General features: G+C 32.7%; 2 protein-coding genes across 2 annotated transcripts in view; one reads left to right on the forward strand and one right to left on the reverse strand.

Moving 5' to 3' along the window:
* Positions 1–2,358, reverse strand: part of LOC139512420 (uncharacterized) — a 30,891-nt gene extending 28,533 nt beyond the window's left edge. Inside the window, exon 1 of the mRNA XM_071300034.1 lies at positions 2,178–2,358. Within this exon, the coding sequence (XP_071156135.1) occupies positions 2,178–2,318 (141 nt within the window). The 5' untranslated portion in view covers positions 2,319–2,358. The remainder of the gene's footprint in view (positions 1–2,177) is intronic.
* Positions 2,359–3,077: 719 nt separating this feature from the next.
* On the forward strand, positions 3,078–6,111 carry LOC139510905 (putative nuclease HARBI1). Its single transcript, XM_071297453.1, has 3 exons — positions 3,078–3,084; positions 4,278–4,605; positions 5,054–6,111. The coding sequence occupies exons 1-3, from the start codon at positions 3,078–3,080 to the stop codon at positions 6,027–6,029; spliced, it is 1,311 nt and encodes a 436-aa protein (XP_071153554.1). The 3' UTR covers positions 6,030–6,111.
* The last annotated feature ends 9,905 nt before the right edge of the window (positions 6,112–16,016 follow it).

Below are 16,016 nucleotides of genomic sequence, written 5' to 3' on the forward strand. Positions count from 1 at the left end.
ACAAAAACTGGACTTAAAAGCCTGACTCGCAGGACATTCCAATGTACTGGTAACAACGGGTGTCGTACAAGCACTTGACTTTGGCTTATTATCTCGTTCATTCTTCTTCTGGAGTCTAAAACAATCAGCCATAAGGTGACCATTTTTCTTACAATAAGCACAAATCAGTGACTTCTTCTCAAAAGTATCAAATTTTGGACTAGACATATTATAACTGGACTGACTCTTATTCTGTGCAACAGGCTCACTATCAGTACGCTCAGTACTTTGATTTTTGTAATTTCCACTGGAAGTATTAACATTTTGACCCTTGAAATTTCTTTTATGTGAAAGGGTATAATTATCTGAAATTACAGCTGCATCATGTATTGTCCCAACAGTTTTGTCGTCTAAATGTGTTTTTAAGTCTAAATGAACACATTGTTTGAACTCTTCTATTAACATCAATTGTCTTAGGTTATCAAAATTGTTATCTGTTTTCTTTGAAGTAAGCCATTTGTCAAATAGATCTTCTTTTTCCCGAGCAAATTCCACATAGGTTTGCGAATCAAACTTTTTATAAGATCTAAATGTCTGTCTATATGCTTCTGGTACTAGCTCATAAGCTTTCAAAACTTCCTGTTTCACCGTGTCATAATCGGAACTTTTTTCTGATGGAAGTGCGGAGTATATTTCAGCGGCCTTACCCTCAAAAACACTTTGTAGCATTGTAGTCCAATATGGCTTTGGCCAATTCAAATTATGAGCAATTTTCTCAAACTGTGGAAAATATTTATCGACTGTTTTTTCACAAAATCTGGGAACCAAACGTATATTTTTTGCTGCATCAAAATATTCTGATTTCGACTGGACTTTAGTGTTGCTTTCTTCTTTGACCATTTCAAGTTTTAGTTTCTCCATCTCTAACCTTTCCCTCATTTCAAGTTCTTTTAATTTTAAATCATCTTCTTTTTCCTTTTTATCCATTTCCAACCTTTCCTTCATTTCCAGTTCTGCCTGTTTTAATTTAAGTTCATCTTGTTTAAATTTAAGTTCATCTTGTTTTAATTTAAGTTCATCTTCTTTTCTTATCTCCAGTTCTTTTAATTTGAGTTCTTGTTCTAATTCAAGCTGTTTTAATTTAAAGGCGTCAATTTGTTTTCTCATAGATACTTTAAAATCTAATTTCAGATGTTTAGCAAGCAACACTAATTCCTCTTTCTTTAAATTATCAAACCCTCCAGGTCTGGCGTTTTCAAAAATTTACCGGCATCAAATGCCATTTTGTAGAATTTTGTTGGCTAGTTATAATAAAAATATTGAATAAATTTTGAATAAGATATTTTCCGTCTCCCGGACGAGCCCCCAATTTCTGTTACGGCCTGATAATAAAATTTCTGATAATAAAATTTAACAATATTTATTATACAAACGTTTACAAGAAGTAATACATAAATATTACTGTCAACTTAACTGTCAAAATATGAGTCCAATCTTTTATCTTTATCTGTATCCCGATATCTTTCGGAATCCAATCTGAATATTACGGTCACAATCCAGTATGATGTTGTTTGTAGAATAAAAGTGTCAATCCAAATGCTATGAATACTAATGTCTATCGATGTCTAAGTCTAAGTCCAAGAGTGAGAGTTTAACTTTAGTGTCTGTATATATATAGTTGTCATGGAAGATTCTAGAACAGTCTATAATGGAACATCCTAGAAAGTTACAACAGAAGTTTCTCACTAGTAAAATGTAGAAGTTTATATAATGCATCTTTTATTAGGATCATTCTGGAAAGTTCCAATCATTCTGTAATTGTTCAAGTGATTTCTAAACTGCACAGTTCTAAGATTATTCTGTGAACAACGATCAGGCCACACAACACAAATCAGGCCAACATAAATAAATACAATAATTACAATATCATTTATATAACATAATTACAATATCATAACAACTAATTTAGGTTTTTTTTAACTACCTTGACTACACATTAAAGTCTTGCTCGGTCGGCTTTCTTTTGGGAGAAGGGAGGAGGGGGCGTCAGAAGTCCAAAAGTAAAAAGGGTTTTAATGAATTCAGTATATATTTTGCTGCATTCATACATCCAGAGCTTTGAATACAAAATGATCCTGAGTAAATGTAACATTGTTAAGTTACTTTAAGAATTATTAACAATAACCTAAATAAATTACCTGTTTAATGTCAAAATTTGTCTGTGGAATCACGTCATCCAAATGTGTTACGCATTGATTGACTTCCACCGAAGCAGAAAAACAATATCCAAACAGAGCAACAAACCCTAGTGCAAAGATGGCCATCCTTTGAGAGACCATGATTTCAATGAAGTTATCCGTTGTTTAAATAATAAGATACTCTTCAACAGTTGGCGTGATTTTTAAGTGTTTTATAATAGTACACTTAAGCGTTTTATGCTTATGTAAACTGGATTAATTAGTTTCAAGGACTTATAATCTAACCTATTTACAACTTTTTTTCTATTTGTCTGATCCCAATTACTTTCCTACTCTTTTAGTACTTTAAGACAAAAATCTTCTAGCTGAACGTTTTTTAGCTATACTTTAGAAGTCGTTAAAATATGTAAATACATTACTGTAGAATCCTAGAATTATCTCCTCAGCTTAAACTTGTATTATTTGATCTAAGCGCGGTTAACTTAAGCTTTCATTCTGTTATATTAAACTCGTTACACAATATCGCACCAGTTGATTACAAATGAATCGATCTCAAATTATCCTCGTTTTACTCTGTCTAATTTACGAAATGTAATAACGGGTTCACTAAATTAAGACTAATTATAAGAACAAGGGGGTATCTATCTTAATCTATATAACCCTTGATAAGTAAATGATTATCCCACAATGAATTGGACAAAACAGTTTTCCCCAAAAAACATCGTGCTCGTACAGCATAATTGATGGTTTATCTTATAAGCTTTTTGCACAGAGAAATTATTGTCAGTATCATATTTAAGCTGTTTTAGACGTATGATCCAAACATATGTCATGTTATAAGTACCTGAATTACTAATTAGTATCAATGAAAGATATAGTTTTCATGCCATGCAATTATAAATGTATTGTAATATGAGAAACTGCATGTATCTGAATGCTTCTTAGTACGGTTCTTATAAATCATTGGGTTTCAAATATTCGACATTAAAAGAGGGACGAAAAGATATCAGAGGGACAGCCAAACTCATTAAGCGTTCCTAATGTAGAAAATTCAAGGGAAAGCGCTTCCAACTCATGAAATTAATAAAGTGTTGTTTTCATTTTTACACCACTGAGTCGATGTCGCTGCTGGTGGACTATCAGTCTATCATCAGGTCGGAAGTCAGCACTTCGGTTCTAACATGATGTATTACAAGCGTCCGTTTATAGAATTACAAATTATAAAGAAACTAAGTTTTCGACTTCTTCTGGCAAAGTTGATCTCAGATAGATTTTGTTATGATTTTAAAGTCCGTTTATATAGTTCGGATCATTTACATTGGCTTTCTAATATTCAGCTTTCAGCGTTCCGGATGCATGAAATTTATGTTTACTCCTTGGTTTTGATTGTTATTGTCTTATAAAGTGTTGTTTTATTCTTTTAAGGTATAAAACAAAAGAATTATTGCATATTGTATTTCAGAGACAGGTTTTATGTTAATAACTATTGTATTTTTGAATGCATTATTTTACAAATACATGCAGAATTTCCTATATTGTATTAAAAAGACTGTGTTTACCATAGATTTCAAGTTTTGAATAAATTTATCAATGAAATTCTTGTATATATACTATTAAACATTCAAACGTCAGTAAATATAAACAACACGTTCCGATATGACCTTAATACCCCCTTCACATACACGAATGTTTCTTACGAATGCTAACGAATCACCAAAATTTACAAGATTCGTTAAACTTTAACGAATCTTTTGCGAATAAACCACTTTTACGAGTGATTTGCGAGTGCTTTACGATTGGTTACGATTTACTAAGAATGAATGCGATGCTTTTACGATAACAGTAGACGATTCATTGCGAATAGATACGAGCAATTAACGAATGCATACGAGTGTTTTGCGAGCACAATACGAATGGTAACGATCTGATCCAAGTTTTTACGATTGGTTAACGAATAGTTTACGATAGCCCACGAACATTTGCGATTGAGTTACGAGTGTTTTACGAATGTTTATTTTTTTTGCAATGGGAAATGCATGCACTCATATAGATAGTAGGCCATACAGTCTCATTTATTATCCATGTAAACATTCGGAGTAGCAAGACATGTCTTACGAGAGAAAAAATTATTACTCTTCCATAACTTCCTTCGACTTCTTCTTCCACTGGCACAGAGGGCAGAGGAAGAAAATCAACAACTGTTTCCTCTTTGTTTTAGGAGGAGGAGGAGGCGGACTCAACGTAGATTTTGGTGCAGGCCATGGCTCATCAGAAGAACTTTGTTTGGACAATATGACCAACTCCTGCATGAGCTTAACCGGGAAGATGCGTCTGGTTACAGAAACTTTTTAAGAGTTGATGCCGACTTGTTTGGGGAGATACTTGACAGAATTACCCCTGCAATCAGAAAAAGCTCTACCTCTTTCAGGTAAGTACTTCAATTTTCAAGCAAAATAAAACAGAAATGTACATTAAGAATAATAGTTAGTTTTATTTTGTATGCTGACTATATCATATGAATATCCGACGGTGCCGAAGGACGAGGCTTGGATTTTCCGCATGATATAGTCAGTTTAGAAAACCATACTAACTGTTTTTTTCAGAAATTCATATCTAAGTAAAAAGGTCAGCAAAACAATCTTTTAAAAAATTTTCCTTAAGCACTTTGCTTCTAAATAATTCAATTTAATACAAAGTGAACAAAGTACGTGTTAGTAACGCCCCAAATAACGTTCGTATTCATATGGAAGTGGGTATATTAAACTGTCTTGTCTTTTGTTATTCTAATGTATGACACATTTCCAGTTTACCTTTTATGCGACAAAAAATATTCTTTTAATTGCATTGTAAGTTTAGATAAATATTTCTCGTTACAGGGAACCACTTGAACCAGGACTGAAGTTAGCCGTTACACTCAGACATTTGGCTACCGGTTCCACGTATGCTGATCTTATGTATGCCTTTCGTGTTGCCCGGAACTCCATATCACTCTTTGTGCCTAAAGTCTGCGAAGCAATTTACTTAGCATACAAAGATGAAGTCATGCCGGATGAGATTACGACGGAAGATTGGATGCGTATAGCATCTGACTTTGAAAGAATATGGAACCTCCCACACGCTTGTGGTGCTTTGGATGGGAAGCACATTAGAATAAGAAAACCGCCTAACTCGGGGTCGTTATTTTTTAACTACAAACATTTCTTCTCTACAGTGATGATGGCTCTAGTTGATGCAGATTATAAGTTTATTTGGCTGAGTGTGGGCTCATACGGAAGTGCATCTGATAGCCAGATATTTAGGGACTCGGAACTACGACCAATGTTAGAAGATGAAACTTTGGATCTTCCGCCTCCCTCCCCTCTTCCAAATGGTGAAACAGATATTCCTTATTTTCTTATTGGCGATGACGCATTTCCTCTCCGATCATGGATGATGAAACCCTATTCAAGAAAACGTTTAGACCACGATGAGCGCATCTTTAACTATAGGTTGTCCCGTCCACGTAGAATTGTGGAGAATGCTTTTGGCATTCTTGCCATGAGATTTCAGATTTTGATTGGAACTATGCAACAACTGCCAGAAACAGTAGATTTAATCGTACTGTCTTGTACTACTCTTCATAACTTACTTCGGATAAGGAAACGTGCTGATCTACAACTGTTTGCTGACGAAGAAGACAACAATCATAATTTAATAGAGGGACAATGGCGACAAGGTGCGCAACTTACCGACGGAGACCCAGGGTATCAGAGAAATTTTGGTAACGCTGCTGGAATTGATCAAAGGAACTATCTTAAAAATTACTTCAACTCGGAAGCAGGCGCCGTAGATTGGCAAGAGAACATGATTTGACTGGTTCAGAAACATTGATTGTTTTGAATGCATCAGTATTGTGTTAATTGATGTAATGTTTAAAAATAAAAATTTAGATATAGATAGGACTATAAAAAATCTCAGAATGAGGTTCTATCATAATGAATAATTCACTCCAACTTTGTTTGACATACACTTTATAATACAAATTTGTTGCAATACTAGTACTTGGAATGGTATTTAAGGGATAGAATATGAGTGAAGACGGGGAATGTGTCAAAGAGGCAACGACCCAACACGCGCAAAAAAGAATAGGTTGAGTTTAAACACAAACTTTGATAAGCATCAATAAATGAGTTTCAGAATGATTTTGACATTTAAGCTAAACGACGGTTGTCACACTTGAAGCAGGAGCTGCTAACCCTTCCAGGGTACTTGAGTTCACCACATTTTGTTTTTGTTTGGGGTCCATGTTGCTTTGTTTTTAGTTTTTGTTATGTTGTTATTTGTGTTGCCTGTTGTGTATTTGCCATGGCATTGTCTTCTTTGTGGTTTATGATTATTGATTGCTCCTTAGTGTGTTCGAATTTGATTTACAACTAAATGTACATTGAAAAGGGCACAGGCGCCAAGTAATGGCAAAAGATTCCGTTTGCATATTACACTTTTCAGCGATGTCATTTTTTATTGGTTTTGTTTAAAAATTTTGGTTCCTAAAATAAACAACATAAACAAATGTGGATTAACCTATTTCTTTTCATTCTCAAAAAAAGCTACAAATTTTCTACAATCTACAAATAGTTATACATTTAAAGGTTCTCTATTCAAGATTTTCCTAAATCTTTTCTAAATGAAAATAAACAGTCATTCACGTCGAAGATCTATATGAAAGGTGTTTCTGGGTTTATTGTCTCATAAGCATCCGTCAGTACTGATGTTGTATCTGTCGCAGTTGATTCAATAGCACTTGGTGTCTGACTTGTAGTGTGAGTTGAGTATACTGTCTGTTGCTGTTGACCCATTAAGATAGGTTGCAAGTTAGTCGGTTGCAGTTCTGCCCATTGGTATCGACCATATTGTTGAAGGACGTCAGCTGGCGGATTCGAAGCTGCTAAGTTGCGTGCAATGATATAGTCGCGATCAGTAGACATTTGTTGCGGCTATTAGAATAAAAACAAAACCCCAATTTTATCGTCAAATCATTTGTTAAATATTCCTATTTGTAAAACATTCGCAAAGCACTCGCAAAGCAGACGCAAAGTATTCGTATACATTCGTAAAGCAATCGGATATATTCGTAAAGCACTCGCGTGAATTCGTATCAATTCGTTAATCCATCGCAAAGCGATCGTAAACTGCTCGCAACTATTCGTAAATGAATCGTTAAACATTCTTAAATCAAACTGTTCACGATTTCTTGCGAATGATTTACGAGTTGTTGCGATCGGTTAACGATGCATTAACGAATTGTTGCGAGTGATTTGCGAGCTCTTTACGAATGAAATGATTCGTGGACATTCGTGTAAAATTTTTGGCATGTCCAAAAATTTCCAAATAGTTTTACGAATCGATACGATTGTCTGCGAATGTCTACGATTTGTTTAAGAGTGGTTTACGATTGCTTGCGAGTGATTTACGATTGCTTGCGAGTGGTTTACGATTGCTTGCGAATGCTTGCATTTGACTAATATATATATATATTTATTAAAACAAACAACATTCGTAAGGAATCGTAAGACACATTCGTGTATGTGAAGGGGGTATTAAGGGAAAACAAATACACAGAAATTGGTCACACTTCTTGCCTACCCTTTATCTTATTAGAGATATTGCATAATCTGTTCACTCTCTTAACATACAAATATATTTATACAGGTATACAGTGCGAAAACCGTTAGCAGTTTTTGCCAAACTGAAAAGAAAATAGCCCAACTGTTGAAGGGCGTTTCTTAATCCTTCACGTGTATTTATGCCCATTAACTTATGTTTCTAGTATTGCCAATGATTTTGCAAACAAATAGTACTACTTTGCTTTTCTCTTGTTCCACTGTATGGTTTGATATATGATTTTGTAACAAACATTGTCGTTCTTGTTCCTTTTTGGAGGGGTTGTAATTTTCATTAAGAGATTATGTTTGTGGCGCTTCCCGTTTCTCTGGATTTATATATGTTTAATGAATATTGCAGCAAGATTTTGTCAGTGTCATTTGAGGTGGATGTAACCCTAATGTCAACTGTGTATTTCGATAGTGGTCTGTTAATGAAAGAGGGACGAAATTTACCAGAGGGACAGTCAAACTCACAAACCGGATATGCATGCCAACTTGTTTCACTGTTGGGGCTTTACTAAGTATTTTGCTGATGAGGCTGGGTATTACACACGGGATGTTAATTTTTAAATCATATTGTTATTAAACGTGTGACAATGTTCTCATATGATCTGAGTTTTTCGTCATTAACAAGGTCAATGCTTTAACAATCGTACAACTTTCTAACCTCTGTTTAATTTCATCAAGTGTCCAATATCAAATAAGTACTTACACATAACTACGTCTATGAACTTGTGTACGACTGAATCATCTTAAATATGTACTAAAATGTTATTGGACTTTACGTTGTAATTAATATACTATGACCAAATGTTATTCCTTTTCTGTCATAGACAAAATATTACATTGTCTCATCGGTTTCATCATTCAAGATACCAATGCATTATGTTTAGTCTGAAACTAAAAAAAAAACTTTTTCTTCGAACCACACCTTCACACTTCATGTATTATTGTTTTCTACTTTTATTTATTTACCGTTATTATTTTTTTCTTCTGTTCTAACTAATACATAGAATTGCGACTATTTCTTTAGAATCTTGATTGTTTAATATACACACGCTGGTGTTTCTTTACTTTCTTAAAAAATATTAGTGAATTGTAAAAATGATAGACTACTGGAGAAATATATAATTTGTTAAGATCTTTTCACTTATAAAATTTCTCATCGCCTATCTGAATGATCTCCTTAGCTGTACTCGACCTTGTTACGCGAGACTACGGAAACAAAGTGTGTATTTCTCTTCATTATATTAACAGAAATTGATGTCTTTACGAAACTTGTCGATAAAGTAGAAAATTTCATCTTCAGTAACGTATACTTATTGCCTAACTAGCAATATTACAAGCCCAACAGTCAGCACTTCGAATTCTGTGTTGACATGAATATCAATTGTATGGTTATTTCTTTACATGTTATGTTTACAAAACTTAGAATTTTTCGAAAAACTAAGGATTTTCTTTATACAGGCATAGATAAACTTAGCCGTATTTGGACAACTTTTTTGAAATTTTGGGTCCTCAATGATCTTCAACTTTGTACTTGTTTGGCTTTATAACTATTTTGATCTGAGCGTGACTGATTAGTCTTGTGTAGACGAAACGCGCGTCTGGCGTATTAAGTTATGATTTTGGTACCTTTGATAACTATTTGTACATAATATAAGAATGCAATAAAATTACGTTGTAGTATCTTGATAGTCCCATGAGATCTGGAAAGCTTTCCAATACCATTTTAACCAATTTTTACGATATTAATATGGCTTCCACATTGATTTGCAAGTTTGATATTCAATAATATGCAACAAAAGCATTTTTACTGAAATTGATTTGATTATGAATAACCACAAAATGGTACAAATGTCGGATTTTCAGTGATAGTTTCTTCACTATTTTACTTATATTTTAAATTTAATGATATTTTTTTATTTCATTTAACATGATTAATATAATGTATACACAATTATGTAAACAGTATACCAGATGTAAGGATAATTACGATGTGCTCCTTGTAATTGATGTATAGGAATACATACATTTTTTTGTACATGTTATTGATATGGAAAACTCACTTACTGAATATGAAGGATTTTACGTAAAGTTTGTGAGTCAGTGTAAAGACGGGGCAAGAGGGGACCAAGGTCTAATTTCAACATAAATTACATTAAGAATACCACGTTTTAAATCTGTTTAATTCTTTTCTTAACTAAAACATTTGTTATTTTTCTATTTTAATTTCAATTGTCCTGGAACCTTGAATGTTCATTCATATGTATTGTACTTGGGTATATCAGTGAAATAGACACATGTTTGCATACAATGTACATTACGCAAGTAGTTCCGAGAACATTGTCTATCAAAGTGTGAACAGAGAAAAACAAATCAAAGTATTTAATGATTGCTCATTAGTATTATGTGTTAATTCTTTTTATAAGTATTAGTCAAACGATGGACGAATGAATTAATAAGTGTACCTATGTATTATCATCTAAAGATATATTTAAGATCAAGGTCATGACAGTACGAGATGATTTTTTTCCCTTTTCTCTTTGTTGTACCATGGAGGTATCATGTGTAGTACTTGTGTCATTGTATTAAACCATCTTCCAGCTAGTTGTTAATACTTTTACATGTAATGCGAAAAGTATCCAGATTTCATTTCAATTTTGTTAATCACATCATATTGTAACATATAAACGTGATTGTAACATATAAGTGTGAACTTCACATGACATTCTATTGCGTGTCCCCTATATAACAGGTTAAACCCTGATCACAAAGAATTACTCCAGATTAGATATATAATAATACTTTGTGTCTTTAGTGTTAAATTTGTAATATATGTTGATATGATGAGTAAATATAGAAATAAGTAGATATGGTATAATTTGAAACGAGAGACTCTCTACCACCGATCAAATAAAGTAGATTCTAAAAATTTATTTTTATGTTTGTGTTTATTTGTGTTGCAGAACAATCCAAAGTCAATGAGAGGGTTCTACATCAGCAAAACAAATGAAACATTGCAACATTTGTATATGTCTGTCACAAATCAAGAGCCTTTAATTGAGTGATTGTCGTTTGTTGCTTTTAATAATATCGTATAATTCTTCATTTATTGATATTTACTGTTTGTACCTGTATTATTCTGTTGCACCACTGTCCCATGTTAGGGGAGGGTTGGGTGCCCACTAACCTGTTTGAATCTGCCACATTATGTATGTTGCGACCCGAGGTAAGGTGTATATAATTGTCGTTTGTTACTGTTACTCAAATGTGTTTAGCGTTTTTTTGTTTTGCCCATAAATCAGACCATTAGTTTTCTAGTTTAAATTGTTTTACATTTGTTATTTTGGGGCTTTGTATAGCTTTTTGTCGCTTTTTAGAATTAGTATTGTTCAATACTGAAGGCTGTTCGCAGATCTAACTTCTAGGTCATTTGTTTCATTTGCAATCATTTATGATCTGATTTTTATATTATTTTTCTTGAAGAGCGAATTTTGTTTTATACATTAAGGACGACATCAAAAGATCAATGTAAGATAAAAAAAAAAACTTAATTCAAATAGTCTGGGGTGAGGGTTGAACTGCAGCAAGATTTGGTTATCCGACATTGATTTTTACATATATCCATATGGGTCAATCAATTTTCCCCAAATTAAGTTAAGAGGGGGGTGGGGGTCAGTGAAAAAACTATGTGAATTAAGTTTTTTATCCTTCATTGAACTTTTGATGTCGTCCCTTAGACAAACAATAAAAGTATTTTGTCTTAATACTTATATTCTTACTTACTGTTCGGTATGCAATTGGCATGTACGGCAGCAAAAAGTATGTTTTTCTTAATATTTAGGTCAAAAATCGATTTTGAATATAAGACATGATGTTCGTGTTTGGGGTAAATTGTCAATGTTTACATTGGAAATCCATCGGGAAATAACACCAAATGACCAATCAAAGGATAATAACCGTTTGATTTGATTTATTTTTTTTCACGCGTCAGACGATCTTTGAAAATCAATTGTAAGTTCCATCAAATGTACAAATTGCTAAATTAAAGTTGGTTTAGGAGTGAGAAAATTATATTAGAATACAATTTAAATATTTATTGATTTTAAGAGAGAATTTAAAAGTCTTCTTTTCTCCTAAATTCTGAGAAATACAGACGTATATTATATCTTCCTCTTTTTTTATTTTCTGTTTAGTGATCCCTAGGTGCGATAAACCGATGAAAATTTGATAATTGTCACACCTCAACAAATTGTAATAACCATATCACAAATAATTAAACAATAACATGCATTTATTTCACAATTTATCCACATTAGAGCGTTTTCAATTAGATCAAGTTTTATCAAAACTAGAATGCGTTTTATCGATTGACTTTCAACGAATGTAATTGAAAATTCCCAAAGGATAGATCATAACAAATAACCAGACAAATGCCTGGAAATCCATCATTATATAATAATATATACTTGAAAGGTTGCCTTCTCAAATATTTATCAATGTTTCATTTCTGCAATCTTCGATTTCACTATAAATAAAACAACTTTAGGGTGGTACCCAACACTTTCACAAAAATTAATTGGGCTCGTTTAATTTTCATAAAATTTTGTCAAAGTGTTTACTTTGATCCTTTAACAAAAATATAAAAATTTCAAAAATTTTGAACAAAACCGTTTTGTCAGAAAAAAATACACTGGTTATATTGCAGTTTGACAAACACCAATTTTGATCATTGAGAAGCTTAATATTCCTTTTACAAGACAACGTAATTAAAACGTTTAGCTGACTTTACAGAGTTATCTCCCTGAAGTGTTAGGTACCACCTTAAGTTATATTTTATATACATCATTAGACTGATTTAGAAATTAAAAATTTTCAAGTATCCTTCCACTGTTTTAAAAGTAACACTTCAAAAGATTGATATAAAAATGGAAAAAAAGACAATTATAATCAGCATTAATTCATCTGAGTGTTTATCATGTTTATCAACATCTAAAAAAAAGATTTTTTAAAAAAGGAGACATGTTTTTGAAAATCTTCAAAGAAAAGATCGATGCCAATAGTCAGACAACTGCATGATCATTCATCATTACAGAATAATAATATACTTGGAAGATTGTCTTCAAACTTTTCTACGATTACAATATGCATAAGATACTATTAAGGTATAGTGCATCAATTTAACACATGTAGAATACAAAAATGTTTACTGTTTCATAAGTAAGAAATAGATAAATGGAAACAAACCAAATGTTATTGAATTCATAACAGAACGGAGACAATTTCTTGGCGCGCTCAGGTCATCAATTGACTAAGTCAGATTAGGTAAACATTTGTCTGTAACGCCCACTTATCACGTTGTATTTATATTGAAATTTAAAAAAGGGTCGCAACACCTAAAAATAATAATTCGAAAAACAAGTACAGGAATGAAACTTGTGTTTTAATTATTTTGAAAACTAAACATTTTTTACTGGTATGTTTGTTAAGTTTCAATATACATTTTATTTATGCACGTACGTGCTTTAAAGGGTTCATTAGCTGCCAAAGTGATGTTAACCGATTTGAATTAAGTTCTCATATCTGAGTTATAATACACTAAACCATAATATATCTTAATTATAAAAAGTTTTAAATATAAATGTGATAATGCATGAAATCGATAATATATATTATCATTTCGTGTGCATTTCAGTTTGATTGCAATCTATTCAACCATCGATGTGACTTTCGAAGACTGCCGACGGTCATTTAAACCGATATAAACCTAAATAAAGATATAAATAGACAGCGAACACGTGCAACTTGTTTTTTCTTGTTCTGTTTGAATCTATATCATCGGTAAAACAAATAGGTAAATCATCGTTTTCATCTGTATAAGCATGTATGCTATTTGTGGATAGCATTAGTCAACCGAATGGTTTCCCATTATTTCACTTTGAATGTTTACATTATTTTCCTTTTTAAAGCTTAAAATGTTAAGTGCAAGCGTTATTCATCTCTAGCTTATGTTTTCTATTGGAGATCACAAACATACGGATTCAATTCAGGTCGCATTATTCACTTGTAAGTACATGTGTTAGCTAATATCTATTTCGAACTTCATAACGATTCAACAATTGGAGTGGGCATATTTTTTTACCAAGTTCCTGTCAACTGTAGTCTTGTTTTAAATTATTTGAGAACGAATTTATGATAAACGTTCAATCGTTTTGAAATTACAAAAAAATAACTAAATATACTTTATATGTAATGTCTATGATCAGCATTTATTCATCTGAACATTTACCTAGCATCCAACTTAATTAAAAAGAGACAAAATATTAATGATAACAAACTTTAAAAGATACATATACCAAGCTTATAATTCGGTGCGCCGGACGTGCGTTTCGTCTACGCAAGACTCGCCAATGGTGCGGATTCAAATCAGGCCGAGTCAAATAAAAAGTTAAGATTATCAAAACTCTAAAATGTCAAAACGTAATGCAAAATATTGCAAAAAGTAAAAATCACAAAAATTCGAAACTTATGGTCCCAAATGGCAAATTCAAAAGCTCAAGAACATCAAACGAATGGGATAACAACTGACGTCGTACTGGCATTTTCAAATGTAGATAATGGCGGATTAAACCTAGTTTTACAGCTAGCTAAACCTCTAACTTGTATGTCAGTCGCATAAATTTCCATTATATTGACGTCGACGTGTGAACAAAACAAACAGACATGAAAGGTAAAAATGTCAAAAATAGGATTACAGCAGTCAAACAGGCACATATGTTAACAAAATCAAACATTAAGGCATATAATAGACAAATCACATTAGCAATAAATTATAACGTAAGACAAGAATACAAAAATTTACAATCTAAACATCAACCCAACAATGTTAGATCTGTAAATTTGCTTTCGCAAATGTTTTGTTTTTCCCTCGCTGGGATTCGAACCCATGCTACTGAGATATCCTGACACCAAATCGCCTGCACTGTAGCCGTCCCGCTAGACCACACGACCACCTGGGCTTCACAAAAATGAGGCTTTCGGTGGTCGGGTGTTACCTTTCCTCGTCAGTTTTAATCTAGCGTCGTACTACAGTACATGCTACATAAGGCATGGAGATGTTATTGTTACAGATCAGCTCAATTATCTATAGTAAAGGATCCTACAAATTAATGCAAGATACAGTCACAGAAAATAATTATATTTATAAGTACGTCTGAGTCAGTGACAACTCTACAACAGATTTATCCATCGGATCACCAGCAATGATGGTGATACATGGCTGTGTACATTATGTATATACAACTCGTCTAAACATCAACCCAACAATGTTAGATCTGTAAATTTGCTTTCGCAAATTTTTTTGTTCTTCCCTCGCTGGGATTCGAACCCATGCTACTGAGATATCGTGACACCAAATCGCCTGCACTGTAGCCGTCCCGCTAGACCACACGACTACCTGGGCTTCACAAAAATAAAGTTTTCGGTGGCAGAAATTTTATGTTATTGCTATAAATATTTCAATTTAATGTTTGGGTTGATTCGATGTTCACTCGATTCCATCAGTTATTGTTTTATACTTTTATTTGTATCTTTTTTATGAATTGATGAGACTTGAATATCGTTTAAGTACTGTTGTCTCTAACTTATTATGCCTCGGTGAAAACTTTTATTTTATTGGGGGGAAATAAATATCATAAAATGCATTTTTTATAAACTAATTATTAATCTTTAATATATTTTATAATGAAATGGCTGGATGATACAGGTATACTCAAAAATCTATTTTTGTGATACAAAAGTGATGACGCGTCTATCTAAACGCATAGTCTCTATTGCCCTTTCCCTAATAGTCATACATACGTTGATGTAGCTGATACATTTTTCATGTTTCATTAGTTTATGCAGCTCTCACCGCTTTCTTTTAAATAGATACATTAAAAACTACAGGTGTCAGGACATTGCTTTTGCATTGAAATTTAATCCTTAGACATTTGATTACAGTTTATATGTTATTGCTGTAAATATTCCAATTTAATGTTTGTGTTGATTCGAATAGTAGATATCGCATGCATAAACGGAGCCGCTTATCCTGTCAGTATAACATATCTCGCTCCTTTTGATGTTCATTCAATTCCACCAAGTTTTTGTTCTAAACCTTTATTTGTATCTCTTTTTTGTACTTATGAGATTCGAA

This window comes from Mytilus edulis, chromosome 2 (genome assembly GCF_963676685.1).
Source record: "Mytilus edulis chromosome 2, xbMytEdul2.2, whole genome shotgun sequence".
Taxonomy (NCBI): Eukaryota; Metazoa; Mollusca; class Bivalvia; order Mytilida; family Mytilidae; genus Mytilus; species Mytilus edulis.

What these genes read in the sequence shown, in the direction of transcription:
- LOC139510905 (XM_071297453.1), top strand. An exon ending in AAAAGCTCTACCTCTTTCAG is followed by an intron (nt 4,606 to 5,053) that starts GTAAGTACTTCA and finishes TTCTCGTTACAG; the next exon opens with GGAACCACTTGAACCAGGAC.